At 42.9% G+C, this 23,656-nt stretch overlaps 1 protein-coding gene across 1 annotated transcript; it reads left to right on the top strand.

The window, feature by feature from the left end:
• The first annotated feature begins 1,734 nt into the window (after positions 1-1,734).
• LOC139551244 (acid-sensing ion channel 1C-like) lies at positions 1,735-22,336 on the top strand. The gene is made up of 3 exons (XM_071362731.1): positions 1,735-3,376; positions 9,230-9,363; positions 22,262-22,336. Exons 1-3 carry the CDS (start codon positions 2,818-2,820, stop codon positions 22,334-22,336), a joined length of 768 nt encoding a protein of 255 aa, XP_071218832.1. The 5' UTR covers positions 1,735-2,817.
• Positions 22,337-23,656: the final 1,320 nt, after the last annotated feature.

Raw genomic sequence — 23,656 nt, 5'->3', positions numbered from 1 at the left:
GGTTTTGGCCAGGACTGTTCTGGTTTTTTGTCACTAGATGTCCCCATTGCACCTTTTTTGTACCTTTTGTTTTTCCCTTGCTCTATTATTGTTTGCACCTGTATGTCGTTCCCTTGTTAGTATTTAATCCCTGTGTGTTCCTTAGTTCCTTGCTCAGTGTTTGTATGTTAGCACCCAGCCCCAGCCCAAGCCTTGTTGTGAACATATATTTTTCTCTTGTTGGATTTTCCAGAGGTTCTCTGGTTTTGTTCTTTTGTATTTTGTATTAGTCTTTTAGGTTTGTTTTTTCCCTTGCTGTTTTTTCCACTTTGTGGATTTTCTTTGTATTTTGGAAGTTATCTATTTTTTATTAAACCACCATCTCTAGTACTGCTGTGTCTGCCTCATCTTCTGGGTTCTGCCGATTTAGTGACTGTTTCTAGCACCGGGTCCTGACACCTAAGTGATGGGTGACAGCTATTTTGTGTCAGAACACAACACTAACAGAACATTGGCTATCACTGTGGGGAGGATTTTTGGTGTCCAAAAGTATATGAATGACTAACCCAAGATGTAATTAGAATTTGAACCCACATTTTTCTTCATACTTCATTACACCCGTAGCAGGGTGATGGTTGTTTTTTCCTCATCTATTTTCAACCGCAAAACATTAGAGATTTTATTGCCAAAGAAAATGTCTTAACTTGTAAGAAAAAACAAAAGCAGAATAAACAGAGAAATGTAGAATGTGGACATAAAACCCAAATTGTCTTATCACTCCAGGCATCATGTTGTGTCTTCCTCAGAGTGTTTTTCAAATTGCTATTTCTATTATGCCAATATCCATTTGACAAGTTGATGCATGACTGGGTATTTTTTGTATTATCTCAATAGCACGACTGATGAAGTTAGTATCGCGGATGGGTAATGGTTGGTTGCTATGCTGTGAGTGTGAGCTCTTGGTTACCAGGACATATATATTGATTTAATCCTCCAGGGTTGTGGTCATATCCTTGGTAATTCATCTATTGTTATGATAATAAGGCGTCTCAGGGTGAGCCAATGAGTGATCATGTTGTTTGCTCTTAAGAATAATGAAAGGGGTTTCTCTTTAGGATGAGATTAACTTTATCCCCAATGAAAAGCCCAAGCCAATTATTATTGGTCAAGCCTTGAAACCCTGGACCATATTTGAAGCGTTAACTATCAGGGAAAGACCCTCCAGGGGTTGGTTGGTCCCCTGGCCCAAGGCGGCAACAATGAGCTCTGGGGATGTAGGACCCGTTTATACTTACCGAAGTCTAACAGAAATGAAATGGCAGCCAATGTGTTCACTTCACTATCCTATTAGAAGAGACCAAATACTCCTGAGAAAAATACTATTTTCACCATGAGAAGATCGATGGATTCAGTTCTGCAATGTTTGGATCATTTATTTGACTTGTGTCTGTTAACATCAAATGGAGACACATGCTCTCAGCTATGTAAAGATGTAGGCTCTTGCAACCACATCCCCTGTTACAGATAAATCATACTCTTTGTGGCTATGAATTTTACATCCATATCTACATGCAACCTGTGGCATTCCCATACACAGTAGGAGCTATCACTGGATTGCAGATGACAGACGCTGACTGTTAGAGCATATTAGAAAACCATAACGATAGTGAAGTTACCGGCAGCACAGAATGAGAGACTCCCCCTGTGAGCACAGACACACAGGCAAAGCAGCCATTCGGCAGTAGGATGGATCCTGACTACTAAAGAGGTAGGGAAAGAGAGGGGGGGCTAGAAAGAGTGGTGGTGGGAGGGAGCAAGAGCAGCAAGCGAGCAAGCGAGGGAGCGAAAGAGAGGGAAGAATAGAAATCTGTATGTTGAGATCAGGAGAAACGCTAATGGTGCTGAACAGGCTTTAGTGGCTCGGATGGCGAAGGTGGCCGTAAAGCATCAAGATGTGCATGGGCTTCCTTGCTAATTGTGGATGAGAGCGAAGCAAGGAAGTACATACCGTGGAGGCTACCTACCAACACTGGGCTTGTCTGTCAACCACACAGGAGAGGTGGGTTAGTGGGAGGTCTATGACCCCCCTCATCATTTTCATCTGGAGAAAAGAGAGAATAGAGTGACAGAGAGAGAAAATAAAGTAAATTAAGGTGACAGCGAAGGATAGTGAGCCATCTCTCTCTTTATTCCTTTCCCCATTCCAAAATCCATTGCATCCCTTTATCACCGAAATGTAGTGGCGTTCATGCCGATTGGAGGAGGAAGGGTCCCATTGACTGTTGAGGCTGAACCCCTCTCTTCAGCCCTCCGCAGCCCTTTCATTACCAGTCCCCATCTCTCCCTCTCCTCTCCCTCACTTCCGACCGTTATTTTCTCCTGTTTGTTCTTTTCATCATCCTTTTCACACTGCCCAGGGTACAGAGGGCATTCCCTTTTTGGTAGAAGTGGGTGTTTCTGGAGCTGTCATTGTGTTTGGTTCTGCTACAAAAGACAGCAGAGCGGGAGAGAGAGACAGAGTGAGCGCTAGAGAGAAAGAGAATAGAAGAGGAGCTTCAAAGAAGAGGGGGGACCTGGGACTACATGGAAGAACTAAGACCCTCTGGAAGGTGGATTGTTATAAAAGAGGAATTGTAAAAGCGGCTGACAACCATTTTATAGCGGTTAGAATTTGCCACTTGCAGATTATCGTTGGAATAAAAGGCTCAGGTTGCCGCGCCAAAACATTGGTGACTGGTTGGTTTATGCTACGTTCTGTTGCTAAGCAAGTGTCTCGAAACTGAAGTTCTTGTTGAGGAAATACTAGTGTCTTGAGGATCACTCACCCAACCTGCAACCATGAAGGGGGACTCAGAGGAAAGCATCGAGAGCATCCGGCCCTCCAACCTGCAAGCATTCGCAAACATGTCCACTCTACATGGCATGAGCCACATATTTGCCTACGGGCACATGACGTTTCGCCGCTTCCTCTGGACACTCTCGTTCCTGGGCTCGTTGGCCTTGCTGATGCTGGTGTGCATGGACCGCGTGTCCTACTACTTTGAGTATCCCCACGTCACCAAACTGGATGAGGTGGCGGCGCCTAACCTCACCTTCCCTGCTGTGACCTTCTGCAACCTCAACGAGTTCCGCTTCTCCCAGATCACCAGGAACGACCTGTATCACGTGGGGGAGCTCCTGGCCCTCCTGAACTCCAACTATCAGATAGCCAACACTCACCTGGCCGAGCCCGAGGTGCTCGACGCCCTCAAGGATAAGGCCAACTTCCTCAACTTCAAGCCCAAGCAGTTCAACATGACAGACTTCTACAACCGCACGGGCCACGATATCAATGACATGCTGCTGCATTGCACCTTCCGGGGATCGGAGTGTTACCCATGGAACTTCACTACCGTGAGTCTCTTCAAATCCTTTCTGGTTATGTGGTTTGGTGTTTTCCTCTGGGTTTGTGTTAGGTTTTCTTTTCCAGACTTAACAACGTTTGAATTTCAACAGTTTTAGTTAAGTAGTTTCTATATTAATTGAGGCTTGAGAGGAACACCTAATATCTTGATTCAGAGAACTTGGAACTAATTCACTGTCCCCATTGTCCCCATAGAGGCAGAAGTGGACATGTTGGGTTTTGTGTAGTCCTAATGCTCCCTCAAGATTCACATAAGGCTTCTGCTGAGCGTAGAAATTGATTGTCACAGTAACTTTGGATTAAAACCAAAAGCTTTCATGCTTGTGTTGTTACAGACAAGGTACAGTTACTCACCTGAGACCTGCTGTGGTGTTGCTGTGCTGAAAGTTGTACATGTTTAAAGGTGATCCATAGCCTAAAGGGAAATCCAGAATTCGTCATGACGGTCACATTAATAATATTGTACACTGTCAATGTAGCCTAGCCATTGAACGCTGTCAATGGCTTGCTGTAATTATATTTTTTCTAGATGGTAGTCTACTGTAAGAAAAGCATTAGTTGTGGTTCAGGCCTCTCTAGTGGCCATGGCTAAAGACGAGGTGAGTGATGAGAAACTCAGGATGCACAATTAGAGACACGTCCTTCATTTCTCTAAGCTGTTGTTTTCGTGAAGAGAAGTAATGATACATTATTAAATCCATACATTTTAGTAGCATGGAACACTGAAATCTCAGGCGGTGATAAACAGTAGAAGTTGGGATACTCTGCCCATGAGGTGCCATCTGCAGGTCAAATTATGATCTAATCTAGACATTCATGAACAAAAGCACAGTATTGTTCATACATTGTGAATGACATGTTGTTATTGGGTATACTATCTGGTTTTGGTAAAGAGTCAATCATACAGTAATAAAGTAACTTTACACATACCTACATGTACAGTACCGTTCCAAAGTTTTGGGTCACTTAGACATTTCCTTGTTTTTGAAAAAAATAATGTGTCTATTAAAAATAACATAACATTGATCAGAAATACAGTGTAGACATTGGTAATGTTGTAAATAACTATTGTAGCTGGAAACGGCAGATTTTTAATGGAATATCTACATAGGCGTACAGAGGCCCATTATCAGCAACCATCACTCCTGTGTTCCAATGGCACTTTGTGTTAGCTAACTCAAGTTTATAATTTTAAAAGGCTAATTGATCCTTAGAAAACCCTTTTGCAATTATGTTTGCTCAGCTGAAAACTGTTGTGCTAATTAAAGAAGCAATAAAACTGGCCTTGAGTATCTGTAGCATCAGCATTTGTGGGTTCGATTACAGGCTCAAAATGGCCAGAAACAAAGGCCTTTCTTCTGAAATGTTTCAGTCTATTCTTGTTCTGAGAAATGAAGGCTATTCCATGCGAGAAATTGCCAAGAAACTGAAGATCTGGTACAACGCTGTGTACTACTCCCTTCACAGAACAGCGCAAACTGGCTCTAACCAGAATAGAAAGAGGAGTGGGAGGGCCAAGTGCACAACTGAGCAAGAGGACAAGTACATTAGAGTGTCTAGTTTGAGAAACAGACGCCTCACAAGTCCTCAACTGGCTGCTTCATTAAATAGTACCCGCAAAACACCAGTCTAAACGTCAACAGTGAGGAGACAACTCTGGGATGCTGGCCTTCTAGGCAAAGTTGCAAAGAAAAAGCCATATCTCAGACTGGCCAATAAAAATAAAAGATTAAGATGGGCAAAAGAACACAGACACTGGACAGAGGAACTGGTTGAGAGAATGCCAAGAGTGTGCAAAGCTGTCATCAAGGCAAAGGGTGGCTACTTTGAAGAATCTCAAATATAAAATAAAATGTTATTTGTTTAACCCTTTTTTGCTTACTACGTGATTCCATATGTGTTATTTCATAGTTTTGATGTCTTCACTACTATTCTACAATGTAGAACATAGTAACAATTAAGGAAAACCCTTTAATGAGTAGGTGTGTCCAAACTTTTGACTGGTGCTGTATATAATAAAACAATTATTTTATCATGCTCTCTCGTGTCCCTCTTCAGCAGACATACCTTACAGTGAGCAATTTGTTTGGAACATCAAATCACAATAAAATTGCAGTATCAAATCGCAATACATATAGAATCGTGAGAATCATAAGAATCGTGAAAATCGCAATGTATTTCGTATCGTTACCTAAGTATCAATGATCGTATTTTGAGGTCCCTGGCAATTTTCAGCCCTAAATATAGTGTGGGGCATTAACAAAATAGGCCTACCACCATATTCAGTTAAATTCAATACAACTGTATTTATCCTCCTAGGGGTAATTACAGTTTGGGGGCATATTGAAGTTTTGAAACCTCCTGGCCAGAGTACAACAGTACTTTATGTGTACTTAAAAAAACGGTGTAAATCTTGTACTCATAACGATGTAGATAGTGGATTACATACTTCTAATAGCAACTTCCAATAGCATTACCATTGGGTATGCTGTAGTTGTGTAACCTAACCTATATTAATTGGTGTTTTATTATGTGTTTTTTGATAACTGACTTTATGATTCATGGAATATTTGTTTGAGAAATTCTGATGTACATTTACATTGTGACGAAGAAAACCATTATTTTATTGTGAAATGTGTTGTCAATCATGACAACTACTCTGGTACATGTGGTACATGCTGTATGCATGAGAATAATTATTTTGTGGATTTGACATATTGGAAAATGTTTTTACATTTAAAATGCCTTATCAACACACTGGGCCAACTTTACATAAGGCTGTCAGATATAGCAGAATAACAGAAAGGCCTTGGTCCTCGTGTCTTCTCACACCGCTGAGGTGTGCGGTAATTCCCTGGCAAGGCACAGTCTGTTGTGTGTTAATGCATACTTATATTCATATTCCATTTAGTTATGCCGCCGACCAATAACAATAACCACGTTTTTATGCGAGTAAATCCCGACAGCTGTGATTGCAACAGGAAGTTTCAGTACAATTTTGAATGCCAACAGATCATTTGTTTGTATGACATGATGGGATATTTTTGTGTCGGTAATATAGTAATGCGAAATGGAAGTGGAAATGCCTTTATGCGCAAATATTGATATAAAAATCATCATATCGAGGTAAACTTGGAGTCATGCATGATATGGTATATGGTCCTCCCACTACAACTCGGGAAACCATGCAGTTTATTAGGCTACAGATGAAATACAGTAACTTATGATGAACTTCACAGGGTGGTGAAAGTGCACAGTGATCTTGATGCTCCTTTACAATAAATATAGAGGGTCTGATTCTGGTGACATGATGATGGATTGTGACTGCCGTTTAACAAATACAAATATTCTCGCTCTTATCCGTATTAATCTCATTATGTAGACTAGCTTACCGCACTGTATCTGCGAGCACGTGCCAAAACCAGAGTAGGCACATTTGCTATTTAAACGCAACAGTTTTTGTGATGTTTACATGAAAACTTAAGCAAAAAAGTACATTTTGTGTGCACTACGCCAGTGTTCCTTCAGTACCCCCAACATTACACATTTTTATTGTAGCCGTGGCACACCTAATTCAACTTGTTGAACTAATCATCAAGCCCTCAATGAGTTGAATGAGGTGTGTTTGTCAAGGGCTACAACAAAACTGTACACTGTTGGGGGAACTCGAGGACCAGGGTTGGGAAACACTGCACTAAGTCATCATCAAATCAAATCAAATTTATTTATACAGCCCTACTTACATCAGCTGATGTCACAAAGTGCTGTACAGAAACCCAGCCTAAAACCCCAAACAGCAAGCAATGCAGGTGTAGAGTTTATCATGCACAGATTGTTATCCGCAACAAGTCAGTTTGGTGGAAACACACCAATGGTGCATGAAAATCTGTTGCCAATTGGATGGAAACCAACTACTGATTAGTATTTTTTTAAATGATGGACCAAGTTCTTCTATTGATCTCACAGTTCTCTAAGGAATTTATTTTGATCCTGTGTGAATGAGAAAAAAAATCTCCCTCCAAAATCAGTAAGCTCATTAGGTAGTGTCCTAAATCTTATACTTTGGTCAAATAAAACTGACATTTCACCAGATGAGACTTTTAGTATCCTGGTTAAATGTCACCTACGCCTATGATGTTACCAATATGGTCAGGAAATGGAGACAGCGTGTGATGATGCTGTGTGTGTGATTGAAAAGGAAATGAAATGGAAACAGCTTAGCTTTCAATTTGGAGCCTAAGATGGTTTCATATAATTTTATATAAAGACTGCATGTGTGCATTACCAGGATTTAGGCTAATCATAGTGCTACAGAAATGTAATATATTTCCTTTGCCTAATGATTTCTGTTTCAAGTTATGTGTGAGTGCTGCCCCACCCCTGTGCACCTGAGGGATAATGAAGTGATGAGTTGAAATAGAAACCCTCTATTAGTCCAGATGATATAACAGAGCTGTAGACCCAGTACCTGTAGCTACAGTTGACTGAGTCATAGGTTCTGCTTTAAACTGACATCTACATTGTTAGTACTTCAAGATAATGTGAATATGGTGGCGATATGAGGTATTGGTTCAGGGAAATTCTACTTTTCTCACCCAGTAGTTTTGATCTACAGTACACTGGTAGGCTACAATAAACTTTCAAAAGTTTGAATCTTGACTGGTTTGAATTTGATATTGTGCCTACTCATCATCTTAAAAACCTCAGCTCGCATATTAATGGTTAAATTAATATTCTTCCAAACAAAGAACTAAGCAGGTATTATTTTCACTGGGCAAATCCTTTGGACACGCTGATATCAATATCACAATCAATCTGACACAATACAGTACAGTATTCTAACTAGAAAAGTGTCTGATTAAGCCAATGCTTTACTAAAGCTTTATATATGATATTTTATATACAGTATTTCTGGCAGTACTGTAGCAGCAAGCAGAAATGTCTTTCTTCCTCCTTATTCCTTCTCAAACCCTCAATGTGACTCTGCAGAAAGTACTGTAGGCTACATTCCGAGAGGGCTTATTAGTTCTCTCACATCATGTATGTCATTCCCCTGTGCCCTCTCAGGTGGAACTAGAAACGCTTCGAAGCTAGTCGCAACCTTAAATTTGATCAGGTGAAATGGTTTTATTTCCATTTATTTTATTATAAGGATTCAATGATTCAACTGATTTTCCCCAGGCATGGCCCTCTTAATTGGATTGCTTTGCAACATTCTTCTGACGAACATGGCATCATATGCACCTGAAATAGCTATATAGTGCTTAGGACTGGTTTAGGATTAGTTTACAGTACTACTGGTGTAACGATTGTCTATTTCGTCCTCCTCGTCGGACGAGGAGAGGCGAGAAGGATCGGACCAATATGCAGAGTGGTTCGTGCTCATGATGATTTATTAAAACCGAAACTGAACACTGAAATACAAAACAATAAACGAAGTGCAGAAAACCGAAACAGTACCGTGTGGTGAAAACACTAACATGGTAGACAAACACCCACAAAACACACGTGAAACCCAGGCTGCCTAAGTATGATTCTCAATCAGGGACAACGATTGACAGCTGCCTCTGATTGAGAATCATACCAGGCCGAACACAAAATCCCAACATAGAAAATCACACATAGACAACCCACCCAACTCACGCCCTGACCATACTAAATAAATACAAAACAAGGGAAAACAGGTCAGGAACGTGACAGAACTCCCCCCTTAAGGTGCGAACTCCGGGCGCACCACCTAAAACTCTAGGGCATCTGTCCGCGGTGGCGGCTCTGGCGCGGGACGTGGACCCCACTTAAACAATGTTTTTGTCCGCCTCCTTAATCGCTCCCGTGGCCTTTTATGAGCGGCGATCCTCGCCGCCGACCTTGGCCTGGGGACCCTAGCCATGGGTCCCAAATGCACGGGGAATTCCGGCAGCGCCGGACAGGCGGGAGACTCCGGCAGCGCTGGAGTGAAGGACGCCTCCGGCAGCTCCAGAGTGAAGAGCGATTTTGGCATCGCCTGGCTGACTGCAGGCTCTGGCGGATCCTGGCTGACTGCAGGCTCTGGCGGATCCTGGCTGGCTGGCTCTGGCGGATCCTGGCTGGCTGGCTCTGGCAGCTCCTGGCTGGCTGACGGCTCTGGCAGCTCCTGGCTGGCTGACGGCTCTGGCTGGTCATGGCTGGCTGACGGCTCTAGCTGGTCATGGCTGGCTGACGGCTCTGGCTGGTCATGGCTGGCGGACGGCTCTGGCTGGTCATGGCTGGCGGACGGCTCTGGCTGCTCCTGTCTGGCAGACGGCTCTGGCTGCTCCTGTCTGGCGGACGGCTCTGGCTGCTCCTGTCTGGCGGACGGCTCTGACTGCTCCTGTCTGGCGGACGGCTCTGGCTGCTCCTGTCTGGCAGACGGCTCTAGCGGCTCGGGACAGACGGGCAGCTCTGACGGCTCGGGACAGATGGGCAGCTCTGACGGCTCGGGACAGACGGGCGGCTCTAGCGGCTCCTGACTGACGGACGGCTCTACTGGCTCGGAACAGACGGACGGCTCTACTGGCTCTGGGCAGGCAGGCAGCTCAGACAGCGCTGGGCAGGCAGGCAGCTCAGACAGCGCTGGGCAGGCAGGCAGCTTAGGCAGCGCTGGGCAGGCAGGCAGCTCAGGCAGCGCTGGGCAGGCAGGCAGCTCAGGCAGCGCTGGGCAGGCAGGCAGCTCAGGCAGCGCTGGGCAGGCAGGCAGCTCAGGCAGCGCTGGGCAGGCAGGCAGCTCAGGCAGCGCTGGGCAGGCAGGCAGCTCAGACAGCGCTGGGCAGGCAGACAGCTCAGAAAGCGCTGGGCAGGCAGGCAGCTCAGACAGCGCTGGGCAGGCAGGCAGCTCAGACAGCGCTGGACAGACGGGTACACCTATAGGAAGGAGACGGAGAGACAGCCTGGTGCGGGGGGCTGCCACCGGAGGACTGGTACGTGGAGGTGGCACCGGATATACCAGACCGTGAAGGAGTACACGCGCTCTTGAGCACCGAGCCTGCCCAACCTTACCAGGTTGAATGGTCCCCGTAGCCCTGCCAGTGCGGCGTGGTGGAATAGCCCGCACTGGGCTATGCTGGCGAACCGGGGACACCATTTGTAAGGCTGGTGCCATGTACGCCGGCCCGAGGAGACGCACTGGAGACCAGATGCATTGGGCCGGCTTCATGACACCCGGCTCGATGCCCAACCTAGCCCTACCAGTGCGGCGAGGTGGAATAGCCCGCACTGGGCTAAGCACGCGTACTGGGCTAAGCACAGCACGTCGTACTGGTCAGACACCGTGTTATGCGGTGGAGCGCACGGTGTCTGACCAGTACGACGCCCTCTCACTCCACGGTAAGCACGGGGAGTTGGCTCAGGTCTCCTACCCGGCTTTGCCACACTCCGCGTGTGCACCCCCCCAAGAAATGTTTGGGTCTGACTCTCGGGCTCCCAACCGCGTCGCCGCGCTGCCTCCTCATACCAGCGCCTCTCTGCCTTCGCTGCCTCCAACTCGGCTGAGCCCAGGGTCCCTTGCCATCCAGAATCTCCTCCCACGTCCATGAGTCCTGGTTTTTTCTCCGCTGCTGCTGCTGTTGTCGCTGCCCTTTTCCACTCTGCTTGGTCCTTTGTTGGTGGGTGTTTCTGTAACATTCCAACTCTTTATACATTTCAAGTTATGCTGCAAAATGTAGCAGATAACGAAGTTAGTCAAATAGTCTTTGAGCTATTTGATTGTGGCGCAACAAAAACACATTTTAGAAGGTTTATTGGAACACTGATTCACTCATAGCATTTCTCCTCCTATCGTGAGTGCTTGATGGCAATGGATTGGTAAATTAAGTAAATGGAATTCTCTACCTGTTTCAAAGTAACCTGGTCCATAACGTTGTCCGTTCTTTGTTGTATTCCTCTGAGGCATGTGTATGCTAATGGACAAAAGTATCACGGCTCAGGAGAAGACCCAGATGCAGACAGTTCGAAGTAACAAAAGTTTATTACAAAAACAGGGGGCAGGCAAACGACAGGTCAAGGGCAGGCAGAGGTCAGTGATCCATAGCAGAGTCCGAAAGGTACAGAATGGCAGGGTCAGGGCAGGCAGAATGGTCAAAACCGGGAATAGAAAACAGAGAGTAGAGAAAAACAGGAGTATGGGAAATCTGCAGGTAGGCTTGACGAGACAAGCCTGAACTGGCAACAGACAAACAGAGAACACAGGTATAAATACACTGGGGAAAATGGGTGACACCCGGAGGGGGGTGGAGACAAGACAGGTGAAACAGATCAGGGTGTGACAAAAAGTCAATTTGGGGTTTGACTCTCAGTAGAGACAGAGTAGACTTACTGTATCTTAAGGATTACTTTACCACCAAACCAGTGGCTAGCTTATCAGAAGAAGAAGAATAAGCAGGTACACCAATGTGCAGGGTTCTGTTTCTATCACAGACTTTCATATTCACAGCAATAGAATCATGTAACCTCGCTTTTACAGGTTTTGGGAAGAGTAATATTTGGCCATTGACAAGTGAGTTTGTGTGAACCAACTGCATGTGGTCATTCAGAAGACATTTTGTGTCTTAAGAGTGTTAACGCTGTGCTCTCTGTAGACCTTGAAATAGGAACTTGGCACATGGCTTGGCATATCCAGTGTGGGCTTATATGATTAGACTGTGACTGTGATTTGGTATTCTGGTGAACTCTCTTGTCTAAGCAATGGGACATTTAAACTGAAATCCCACATTGCTTGTGAAGTAGTCACAACTGTAATTTCAATTGCATGTTCTTTTTTTGTATGAAATGGAAATATCTTAATTACCATGTTTGTTGCCAAGCAACAGTCTTTGCCTTGGAACAGCAAATCTTTCATCAGTAATTTACATTGTAATGCTTGATTGAAAACACTTGCCAGGTCAAAGACCTGGTTAAGGTAGTGTCCACTTGAGCCCATCTTTGTGAATGCACATTCCATTGGCGCTGGTGGTTGAATGTACATGTGGTCTTACACATTCATTGTCATGCACCATATCTGATAATTAAATGATTGTGTTGAAGCACTAAACATCAGTCAAACCAGCGATATCAAACACACACCAGCAATCAGGTATTGCTGTGTTTTTATGGAGTGAATGAAGCATCGCCACAATATACTACATCATGCACCCCCATGCAGAAAAGCATTTGTCACTGTTGGGCTGGATGCCAGAAGGACTAGATACTACTGATCCAGAAGTGAGCTCAGTGCTACACTACATCTATCCCATTAACCCTCTATGGGGGTAACCGCTCTGTTGATAACCTGTTATATGGCACACTGTGATTATGCTCAGAACTGTGCATAACACATGGGAATCAGTCAAGATTAATTATGACATGATTGAATTAGATTCCACCCTTATGTCATTTGATGCATTTCTTTTCATTGTGATAATGTGAATTTGTTTTTTGTAAAAAAAAAGCAGTAGGCTTATAGACCAATATTTAGAGAAATGCCACAGGAAACATTCAATTATTCAAATGCCCCTAGAAAGGTCTTGTGAGAGAGATTTACAATGCAAAGGATTGTGGGAGTGATGAGCTTTGACCTTGAGTAAACGAGGAAGGAATTCCATTAAGTCTGGAGTGTGACACAATGGAGCTTGGAAAGCATTAAAATTCACCTTAAAGTAAAAAATAAATAAAAAAATATCACAATTTACATTTTCAATGTCATTCAAAAAATGAATTTGTAACCCCCTCCACCCATAATACAAACCTGCTGTATATTCGAAACGACACAGAAAATAAACACACAGAGTTGCCCAGACATCAGTTTTACGGTACTAGTTCCTTCATCTATCCCCATATGGTTTAGCTAATAAAAGAAGGGAAATCAAAGCTGTGCTGCTCTGCAGTGCTAGTCTGGAGAAGAGAGCCTCATCAGTTCACAGGTGAAGGCTGCTGTTCACACATCGATTTGGTTTCGGCTTTGGCTTTTTGTGACCTTCCTCATTTCGCTACAATGTTATTTCTGAGTTTAATTTAAGTGTGTCCAAGAGCTGTTGTTGAATAGGTTTCAGCTAAAGACTACATTATGGGGCCTATCTTCCAGGTTCACTTGGAAATGCTCAGCAATGTGACCTTATAGTGCTTATAGTGACCTCAGCAGTGCTTATAGTGTGGTCTATTCCTGCAATTGTGGTCTTTGGATTTGAACACACGCCACAACATACTGCAGGAGCACTGTCAATACCACTGACTCAGTGGTAGTGGTAAAGCCAGGACATTTCTTGGTCTGGGGGCTACAGTACTTCAGGACTCAAGAAGGCAGTAGCGCTGCTAACTTAGCCATCCGCTACACTTTCAAAGGACAAAATCCCATTGGCTGTGGATGTGACATTTCTCTGAAGAGGTCTCTCAATACAAAATCAAAATGAGTTTTGATTTGGATCATAATTGTCATGTCCACATTGGGGCAGTGGTTTAATAGCACTGAGCCCATTGAGAGATCGAACAAATAAGAGCCAGGCCTAATTCGTACATCTATCAAGTACTTAAGAATGCTTTGCAATTGAAATATTTATTGCATAAAGCTTTCCACTTGCAAACCCCTTCATAATATTTCCTTGTAATCCTGAAATGCCCGCTAAGACATTTTCTTTTCAAGATCAGTGAGAGAGCTACACAGTAGGATTTTATTTTAATAGAATTTTATTGCAAGGCTTACCAATTTTTTACTCAGTTGAAAAAGTGGCCTATTCCATAGTACTTATTTAGAAGTTCAGACCAAACTTTTTCTACATGCTTTGAGAATGCTTGTTTAGCTACAATTTGATTTAAAATTCAACTAAATATTTATGCAATGCTCTCTCACAGTTGGAGAGAAACGTTGTTTTGCCATATCCTGGAAACCTCTGTACATAAGGTTTGCTTGAATGACTGTGACTGTTATCTTTATTAGATTATAGGCCTATGCTAACTATTTCAAGGACAATTGTCCTACTGTGGTTTAAAGAGTATGATGAAATGATCATGTTTTCCTGCCAAAGATGAGGCTGTTATCGATATGTATCTATTGGCTAGTCACCTTCAAGAGTCTATGCCCAGCAGAGCATGTAAATTGTTTCTCACTCTTTGATGGACTTGTCAGCTATAGTGAGCAAGAAGTTGATTATCATAATTTGATAGCACTGAGGTAATACTAGAGTCTTTATTCTTGACAGGTCATGACAATTCCCTCTAGGGTACGCCTTACCCTGGCATTTTCTCACCCATAGATCTGACTGCGAATAAACAGAATCAGTATTCATCACTGCATTTTGCTGAAGCTCAGTGTTCTTCTTTAAGACTTGAAATCGCCTTTCATCTTGAGTGTTTTCCATGACAGCAGGTGTCGAGGGGGTGAGAGACGTATCTGTGATAGGTCGCTAGCTGGTATTACTGGGGCTGATTGACATAATGTCTAATGGATTTAGCTATTACCACGGCACCCACTGAGCATGTAAATCTAAGAGCTCCTAACAAGCACCCTATTCCCAATATAGTTACAATACTTACCTGGTCAAAGGTAGTGTGAATAGGGTTCCATTTTGGAGGCAACCATAATATCTTATAGCAGTGTTTCTCCTTCTTGGTCCTAAGGACACAAAGGGGTGCACATTTTAGTTTTTTCCCTAGCACTCACCTACCAGATTCTATTAATCAAAGGCTTGTTGGTGAGATTATTAGTTGAATCCGGTGTGTTAGTGCTAGTCTAGGGCAAAATCAAAAATGTGCACCCCTTTGGATGCCCAGGACCTGGATAAGAAACAATGTCCTATAGGATAGGGCTGCACGATTAATCAAATGTTATCCATTTTGCAAGAGGCTGCGATATTTTAAAATGTCACTTTTGTTTTACTTTTGATTTATTGCTCAAGTTCTCTCTGTTGCTCCTCTTTGGCCGCTTCCCAATCCCACACACACCAAGCCCCGCTCCCTGTCACTCAAGCAGACCAATTCCTCATGCTCGAGATTCACTCACAATGACCAAACAGCATGCAGTCAACAGATTTTTCCAAACAAGAATGACGCAGCTTTCTACTTTGCTTATTGATATAAATCCACATGTTTTTCATATTATACTATTTGTCTGCGTAACTTGCTTTCTGCAAAACACTAGTTTGTTGGTCTTAGCAAGCTGCAAAAAACCCTTTAGGTCTATGATGGCGCCGAAGGAAATGGCTGCATCGCGACTATCTCTTAACTTCTTATGCCTGCAGGGGCAGTATTGAGTAGCTTGGATGAAAGGTGCACAGAGGTGCCCAGAGTAAACGGCCTGCTCCTCAGTCATATTATTAGTAGTATTGGATAGAAAACACTCTGAAGTTTCTAAAACTGTTTGAATTATGTACAGTGAGGGAAAAAAGTATTTGATCCCCTGCTGATTTTGTACGTTTGCCCACTGACAAAGAAATGATCAGTCTATAATTTTAATGGTAGGTTTATTTGAACAGTGAGAGACAGAATATCAACAAAAAAATCCAGAAAAACGCATGTCAAAAATGTTATGAATTGATTTGCATTTTAATGAGGGAAATAAGTATTTGACCCCTCTGCAAAACATGACTTAGTACTTGGTGGCAAAACCCTTGTTGGCAATCACAGAGGTCAGACGTTTCTTGTAGTTGGCCACCAGGTTTGCACACATCTCAGGAGGGATTTTGTCCCACTCCTCTTTGCAGATCTTCTTCAAGTCATTAAGGTTTCGAGGCTGACGTTTGGCAACTCGAACCTTCAGCTCCCTCCACAGATTTTCTATGGGATTAAGGTCTGGAGACTGGCTAGGCCACTCCAGGACCTTAATGTGCTTCTTCTTGAGCCACTCCTTTGTTGCCTTGGCTGTGTGTTTTGGGTCATTGTCATGCTGGAATACCCATCCACGACCCATTTTCAATACCCTGGCTGAGGGAAGGAGGTTTTCACCCAAGATTTGACGGTACATGGCCCCGTCCATCGTCCCTTTGATGCGGTGAAGTTGTCCTGTCCCTTTAGCATAAAAACACCCCCAAAGCATAATGTTTCCACCTCCATGTTTGACGGTGGGGATGGTTTCTTGGGGTCATAGGCAGCATTCCTCCTCCTCCAAACACGGCAAGTTGGGTTGATGCCAAAGAACTCAATTTTGGTCTCATCTGACCACAACACGTTCACCCAGTTGTCCTCTGAATCATTCAGATGTTCATTGGCAAACTTCAGACGGGCATGTATATGTGCTTTCTTGAGCAGGGGGACCTTGCGGGCGCTGCAGGATTTCAGTCCTTCACGGCATAGTGTGTTACCAATTGTTTTCTTGATGACTATGGTCCCAGCTGCCTTGAGATCATTGACAAGATCCTCCTGTGTAGTTCTGGGCTGATTCCTCACCGTTCTCATGATCATTGCAACTCCACGAGGTGAGATCTTGCATGGAGCCCCAGGCTGAGGGAGATTGACAGTTCTTTTGTGTTTCTCCCATTTGCGAATAATCACAGAAACTGTTGTCACCTTCTCACCAAGCTGCTTGGCGATGGTCTTGTAGCCCATTCCAGCCTTGTGTATGTCTACAATCTTGTCCCTGACATCCTTGGAGAGCTCTTTGGTCTTGGCCATGGTGGAGAGTTTGGAATCTGATTGATTGATTGCTTCTGTGGACAGGTATCTTTTATACAGGTAAGAAACTGAGATTAGGAGCACTCCCTTTAAGAGTGTGCTCCTAATCTCCGTTCGTTACCTGTATGAAAGACACCTGGGAGCCAGAAATCTTTTTGATTGAGAAGGGGTCAAATACTTATTTCCCTCATTAAAATGCAAATCAATTTATAACATTTTTGACATGCATTTTTCTGGATATTTTTGTTGTTATTCTGTCTCTCACTGTTCAAATAAACCTACCATTAAAATTATAGACTGATAATTTCTTTGTCAGTGGGCAAACGTACAAAATCAGCAGGGGATCAAATACTTTTTTCCCTCACTGTATGTGAGTATAACAGAACTCATATGGCAGGCAAAAACCTGAGAAGTTCCACTTCCTGTTTGGACTTTTTCTGAGGTTGCTAGATTTTCAACCAAGCTCCCATTGAAATTACAGCGAGATATGGATGAGTTTTCACTTCCTACGGCTTCCACTAGATGTCAACAGTCAATAGAACTTTGTCTGATGACTCTAATGTGAAGGGGGGCCGAAGGAGACAGGAATGATTCACCACTGCCATGAGGTGACCACGCATTGAACTGGCGCGTTCATGTGAGAGGCAGCTCCGTTCCATCGCTCAACTGAAGTCAATGTAATTCTCCGGTTGGAACGTTATTCAAGATGTATGTTAACAACATTCTAAAGATTGATTCAATACATAATTTGACATGTTTCTACTGACTGTTACGGAACTTTTGGACATTTCGTCACGTTATAGTGGACGCGCTTTGTGACTTTGGAATTGTTTACCAAACGCGCTAACCAAAGTAGCTAATTGGACATAAATAACGGACATTATCGAACAAATCAAGCATTTATTGTGGACCTGGGATTCCTAGGACTGCATTCTGATGAAGTTCATCAAAGGTAAGGAAACATTTATCATGTATTTTCTGGTTTCTGTTGACTCCAACATGGCGGCTAATTTTACTATTGTTCTGAGCTCCGTCTCAGATTATTGCATGGTTTGCTTTTTCCGTAAAGTTTTTTTAAATCTGACACAGCGGTTGCATTAAGGAGAGGTATATCTATAATTCCATGTGTATAACTTGTATTATCATCTACATTTATGATGAGTATTTCTGTTGAAATGATGTGGCTATGCAAAATCACTTGATGTTTTTGGAACTAGTGAATGTAACGCGCCAATGTAAACTCAGATTTTTTTATATAAATATGAACTTTATCAAACAAAACATACATGTATTGTGTAACATGAAGTCCTATGAGTGTCATCTGATGAAGATCATCAAAGGTTAGTGATTCATTTTATCTCTATTTCTGCTTTTGTGACTGCTATCTTTCGCTGAAAAAATGGCTGTGCTTAATGTGGTTCGGTGGTGACCTAACATAATCGTTTGTAGTGCTTTCGTTGAAAAGCATATTTGAAATCGGACACTTTGGTGGGATTAACAACAAGATTACCTTTAAAATGATATAAGACACATGTATGTTTGAGGAATTTTAATTATGACATTTCTGTTGTTTGAATTTTGCGCCCTGCACTTTCACTGGCTGTTGTCATATCGATCCCGTTAGCGCAGGGCGCAAAATGGTGAAGGTAGGAAACAACACCTCCTCTTCGCTGATCCTCAACACTGGGGCCCCACAAGGATGCGTACTCAGCCCCCTCCTGTACTCCCTGTTCACCCATGACTGCGTGGCCAAGCACGCCTCCAACTCAATCATCAAGTTTGCAGACGACACAACAGTAGTAGGCTTGATTACCAACAATGATGAGACAGCCTACAGGGAGGAGGTGAGGGCTCTGGCAGTGTGGTGCCAGGAAAATAACCTCTCACTCAACTTCAACAAAACTAAGGAGATTATCGTCCACTTCAGGAAACAGCAGAGGGAGCACCCGCCTATCCACATCGATGGGACCGCAGTGGAGAGGGTGGCAAGCTTTAAGTTCCTCGGCGTACACATCACTGACAAACTGAAATTGTCCACCCACACAGACAGTGTGGTGAAGAAGGCGCAACAGCCAAAACCCTCACAAACTTTTACAGATGCGCAATTGAGAGTATCCTGTCGGGCTGTATCACCGCCTGGTACGGCAACTGCACCGCCCACAACCGCAAAGCTCTCCAGAGGGTGGTGAGGTCTGCCCAACGCATTACCAGGGGCAAACTACCCACCCTCCTGGACACCGACAGCACCCGATGCCATAGGAAGGCCAAACAAATCATCAAGGACATCAACCACCCGAGCCACTGCCTGTTCACCCCGCTATCATCCAGAAGGCGAGGTCAGTACAGGTGCATTGGCCACTTTAAGGAAATGAAACACTAGCCACTTTAATAATATCTCCATAACTTGCATTACTCATCTCATATGTATAAACTATACTCTATACCATTCTATGGTATCGAAGTCACTTTAATTGTGTGTAAATATTGCATCACCCGTCTCAAATGTTTATACTGCATTCTATACTATGCCACTGTATTTTAGTCCAATGCCGCTCTGACATATATGTATATATTCTTAATCCATTCCTTACTTAGTCCAATGCCGCTCTGACATACTGTATATGTATATATTCTTAATCCATTCCTTACTTAGATTTACGTGTATTTTTGGTATATGTTGTGAAACTGTTAGATATTACTGCACTGTCGGAGCTAGAAGCACAAGCATTTCGCTACACACACAATACCATCTGCTAAACACGTGTATGTGACCAATACCTTTGATTTGATTTGAAATGTGCCTAAAAAATGTGTGTTAGTGCCTAATGCTAATCGCTATAGCTAGCTAGCTGGGTAGCTAAATCCACTGAGCTAGGGCAAATCTTGCTAGCAAACTGTTGCTCTATTACAGGCTGGTAGCAGTGGGGGAGTATATCAGCATTGTTTGTGCAATTAATACTCTAAAATCTTCATCTGAAAGTACCTATCTATTTCAATGTAATTAGGGTCCCATGGGAAACACTGTCCAACACTTTGGTTCCTACTCTGTCACAACCATCTCCTCTGTTTACTTTTTAATTAGTTGCCATACCAAACAAAGTTGCATTCCATGTTCCCACTGTTTTGCAACCATAAAATTAGAATGATTATTTTATGTATATGATTCCAATAGTCTATCCAAGTGTTTTGGTCTATAATTGCAGGTAAAATCGCAATCGCAAGGTTTGGTTCACAAATCGCAATCATTTTTTTTTGCCCATAGCGTGCAGCATTACTATAGGTTTATTTAATTCCAGAGAGCAATTGATACATAAAATAAGAATGGATGATTCTGTTTTTGTAAAACAAGCACCTAGTCCTTGCTCTGGCATAGTCGGCCGGTGGGAAACCAAGTACTATTTTTATTTTATTTTTATTTAACCTTTATTTAAATAAAAATAAAGCCCGACTAGCATCGCTACTCTGGACGGTTCTGACCTAGAATATATGGACTACTACAAATGCCTAGGTGTCTGGTTAGACTGTAAACTCTCCTTCCAGACTCACATTAAGCGTCAGCAATCCAAATTAAATCTAGAATCTGCTTCCTATTTCACAACAAAGCCTTCTTCACTCATGCTGCCAAACATACCCTCGTAAAACTGACTATCCTACCGATCCTTGACTTCGGCGATGTCATTTACAAAATAGCCCCCAACACTCTACTCAGCAAACTGGATGTAGTCTATCATAGTGCCATCCATTTTTTCACCAAAGCCCCATATACTACCCACCACTGCAACCTGTATGCTCTCGTTGACTGGCCCTCACTAAATATCCGTCGCCAAACTCACTGGCTCGAGGTCATCTATAAGTCTTTGCTAGGTAAAGCCCCGCCTTATTTCAGCTCACTGGTCACCATAGCAACACCCACGCTGCAGCAGGTATATTGCACTGGTCATCCCCAAAGCCAATACTTCCTTTGGCCGCCTTTCCTTACAGTTCTCTGCTGCCAATGACTGAAACGATTTGCAAAAATCTCTAAAGCTGGAGTCTTATATCTCCCTGTCTAACTTTAAGCATCAGCTGTCAGAGCAGCTTACCGATCACTGTACCTGTACACAGCCAATCTGTAAATAGCACACCGAACTACCTCATCCCCATATTATTACTTACCCTCATGCTCTTTTGCACCCCAGTATCTTTACTTGCACATCATCTGCACAACTATCACTGCAGTATTAATGCTAAATTGTAATTATTTCGCCTCTATGGCCTATGTATTGCCTACCTCCCTAATCTTACTACATTTGCACACACTGTACATAGATTTTCTATTTCTCTTTTCTATTGTGTTATTGACTGTACATTTGTTTATGTGTAACTCTGTGCTGTTGTTTTTGTCGCACTGCTTTGCTTTATCTTGGCCAGGTCGCAGTTGTAAATGAGAACTTGTTCTCAACTGGCCTACCTAGTTAAATAAAGGTGAAATAAAAAATAAATATATATTTTTAACTAGGCAAGTCAGTTAAGAACAAGTTTTGATTTACAGTGACAGCCTACCGGGGAACAGTGGGTTAACTGCCTTGTTCAGGGGCAGAATGACAGATTATTACCTTGTCAGCTCAGGGATTTGATCTGGCAACCTTTTGGTTTCTGGCCCAACACTCTAACCACTAGTCTACCTGCCACCCCAAGTATGCCCTTCCATTTGTGCGAATGCTTTTTCCTATTAAACTACAGCAACAAAACAAGTGGAGCTCAAGTTAATGTCACTCTAAAAATCAATTCTGCCTCATTCCTACACGTTCTGAATGTTTATTAATCCCCTTAAATTTGTCCCGGAAAAACAAATAACTCATTGGCGCAAGAAGCTCTTAAGAGCAGCAACTTAGGCCAGTCCTCAAAATACATTATGTCAGTGCACCCTCACACATCATGACCAACACACTAAACTAAACAAGTAAAAGTATTTTTACCTGCCACTGACTTGATTGCAGTCGGTCTTGCGTAGTCAAAAGGGGTGCTGCGGTTCCCAACTCATTTAAATTAATTGGCTGCAGTTAGGTTTATCTTTATGAATGGCCACAATGGTGGATTACTGAGCTTGAGGCCAAATAACTGTACAAATGTTCTACCGCACATGTCCTATTCATGAAAGAAATTAACCTAGTCTGAGGTCCATTTTCATGCAATGAGAAGCTGAATAATGTTGTTAAAAGGTTGTTTCGTCCTGTACAAGTAGGCATTCCAGCCTCCTACTAGGAATTGCTGTGATTCAATTTTGGTCTTTCACCAGTGTGCTCTTAGGTCACCAGTGTGGTTCAGAAAGACCCGAGAGTTTCCAAGAAAGGTCATGGGTTTTTCTTCTTCGTCATCTTTTAAGCCAGCTGTCATTCTGTCAATGTTCATATGTGATTCAGTTCTGTTGTCCCACTTGACTAGCTGACTGTTTATGCCGACTATTATAATGTAGTGAGTAGCTTTGTTAGCATTTCATGACTATTTAAAACCCTTTGTCAGCTGTGAGATACAGTAGAAGACAAAGGATCAAAAGACATGTAAGAACCGGCTACAGATTTTCCGATTATAGATCTTTGAACAACAATGTCCAAGCGTTTTTTTTAAACATATGTTAGCTGTGTAATCTGAAGACTTGGAGGAACAGAGGAAATGTTTTCTTCCACCAACATCTCAACAGAAAGGGTTCTGATGTGGCGTCGGTTTTTCCCTAAGAACTGGATGCAAGTTTCAAAGTTATTTTTTAGTTGTGGATCGTGCCTTTTCATCTTCTAGACGTGAGATAGCTTGAAGTTTGAATTCTTTTTTCTTTATGAAATGAATCTCAGAGAGAGAGAGAGAGAGATTGGTGTGTGTGTGTGTCTCTAGCTTTTCACTGGCTCAATTAACGTTTGTTCACCCCTAAAATGAATCTTGTTTGTTCTGGGTACTGACTGACTAAACGTGCTCTGTCATGCATTCTTGCCTCTGAGTTCTCCCACAAGAATCCCTGCTCAGTACTATTGTGGTTTTTAAATGATAATTAATTTGGTAATAATAGAATATTTGTTCCAGGCCTTCCCTGCTCTTTGTATCATGCCCTGGGGTGATACGCATGGCACATTGTATAACTTGCAATGCTGTTTTGTAACGTCAGCAAGCTTACTGTATTCTGATTGTTCCATCAATAGAACCCTTGAAACCTCTGCATATGTTTTTTCATCCTATGATTCTGTTACACCAATGGAACTCAGTGGAGTCGAGGTTTGTACAACAACTGTAACTGAGAAGGCTTTCAAACTGAATTACAAATGCAGTCGCAGCAACAGCAGTCACCATGCAGTCAAAGAGCACACTGTTAGGTGATAGACACTAGAGCTGTTAGATGGAGCGAGACGCACTAGCCTGTGACGAGAGCATGAGGTCATACACTGTATATCCAGTCAATGTTTGTGTGCACGAGGTTAACAGACCATTACAATGTTTCCATGTGAGTGTTTTTGTCCCCTTAGATAAACTTATGGCCTACTGATAGCAGGCTTTTACTACTGAAACCACATTGCAGCAACAACTTATGGGAGAGGCAACCAAACTATACAAAGGAAACTCCTTTTATTATCAACTGCATTTAAATATTTAGTATCGGTCTCCTACGACATCTTTAAAATGTGATAGACGTAGTTTGGAAAATGGAGAGAGATTTTT

The sequence above is a fragment of the Salvelinus alpinus genome, chromosome 23 (genome assembly GCF_045679555.1).
Source record: "Salvelinus alpinus chromosome 23, SLU_Salpinus.1, whole genome shotgun sequence".
NCBI lineage: Eukaryota > Metazoa > Chordata > Actinopteri > Salmoniformes > Salmonidae > Salvelinus > Salvelinus alpinus.
This window is presented reverse-complemented; position numbering and strand designations above follow the sequence as displayed.

Bases quoted from the DNA above. Each gene is read 5' to 3' on its own strand.
- LOC139551244 (XM_071362731.1), top strand. From the start codon at position 2,818: ATGAAGGGGGACTCAGAGGAAAGCATCGAGAGCATCCGGCCCTCCAAC. The intron at 3,377-9,229 runs GTCTCTTCAAAT...GCCTTTTATGAG, and splicing joins ATGGAACTTCACTACCGTGA to CGGCGATCCTCGCCGCCGAC. The intron at 9,364-22,261 runs GTGAAGAGCGAT...GTGTGCTCTTAG, and splicing joins ACGCCTCCGGCAGCTCCAGA to GTCACCAGTGTGGTTCAGAA.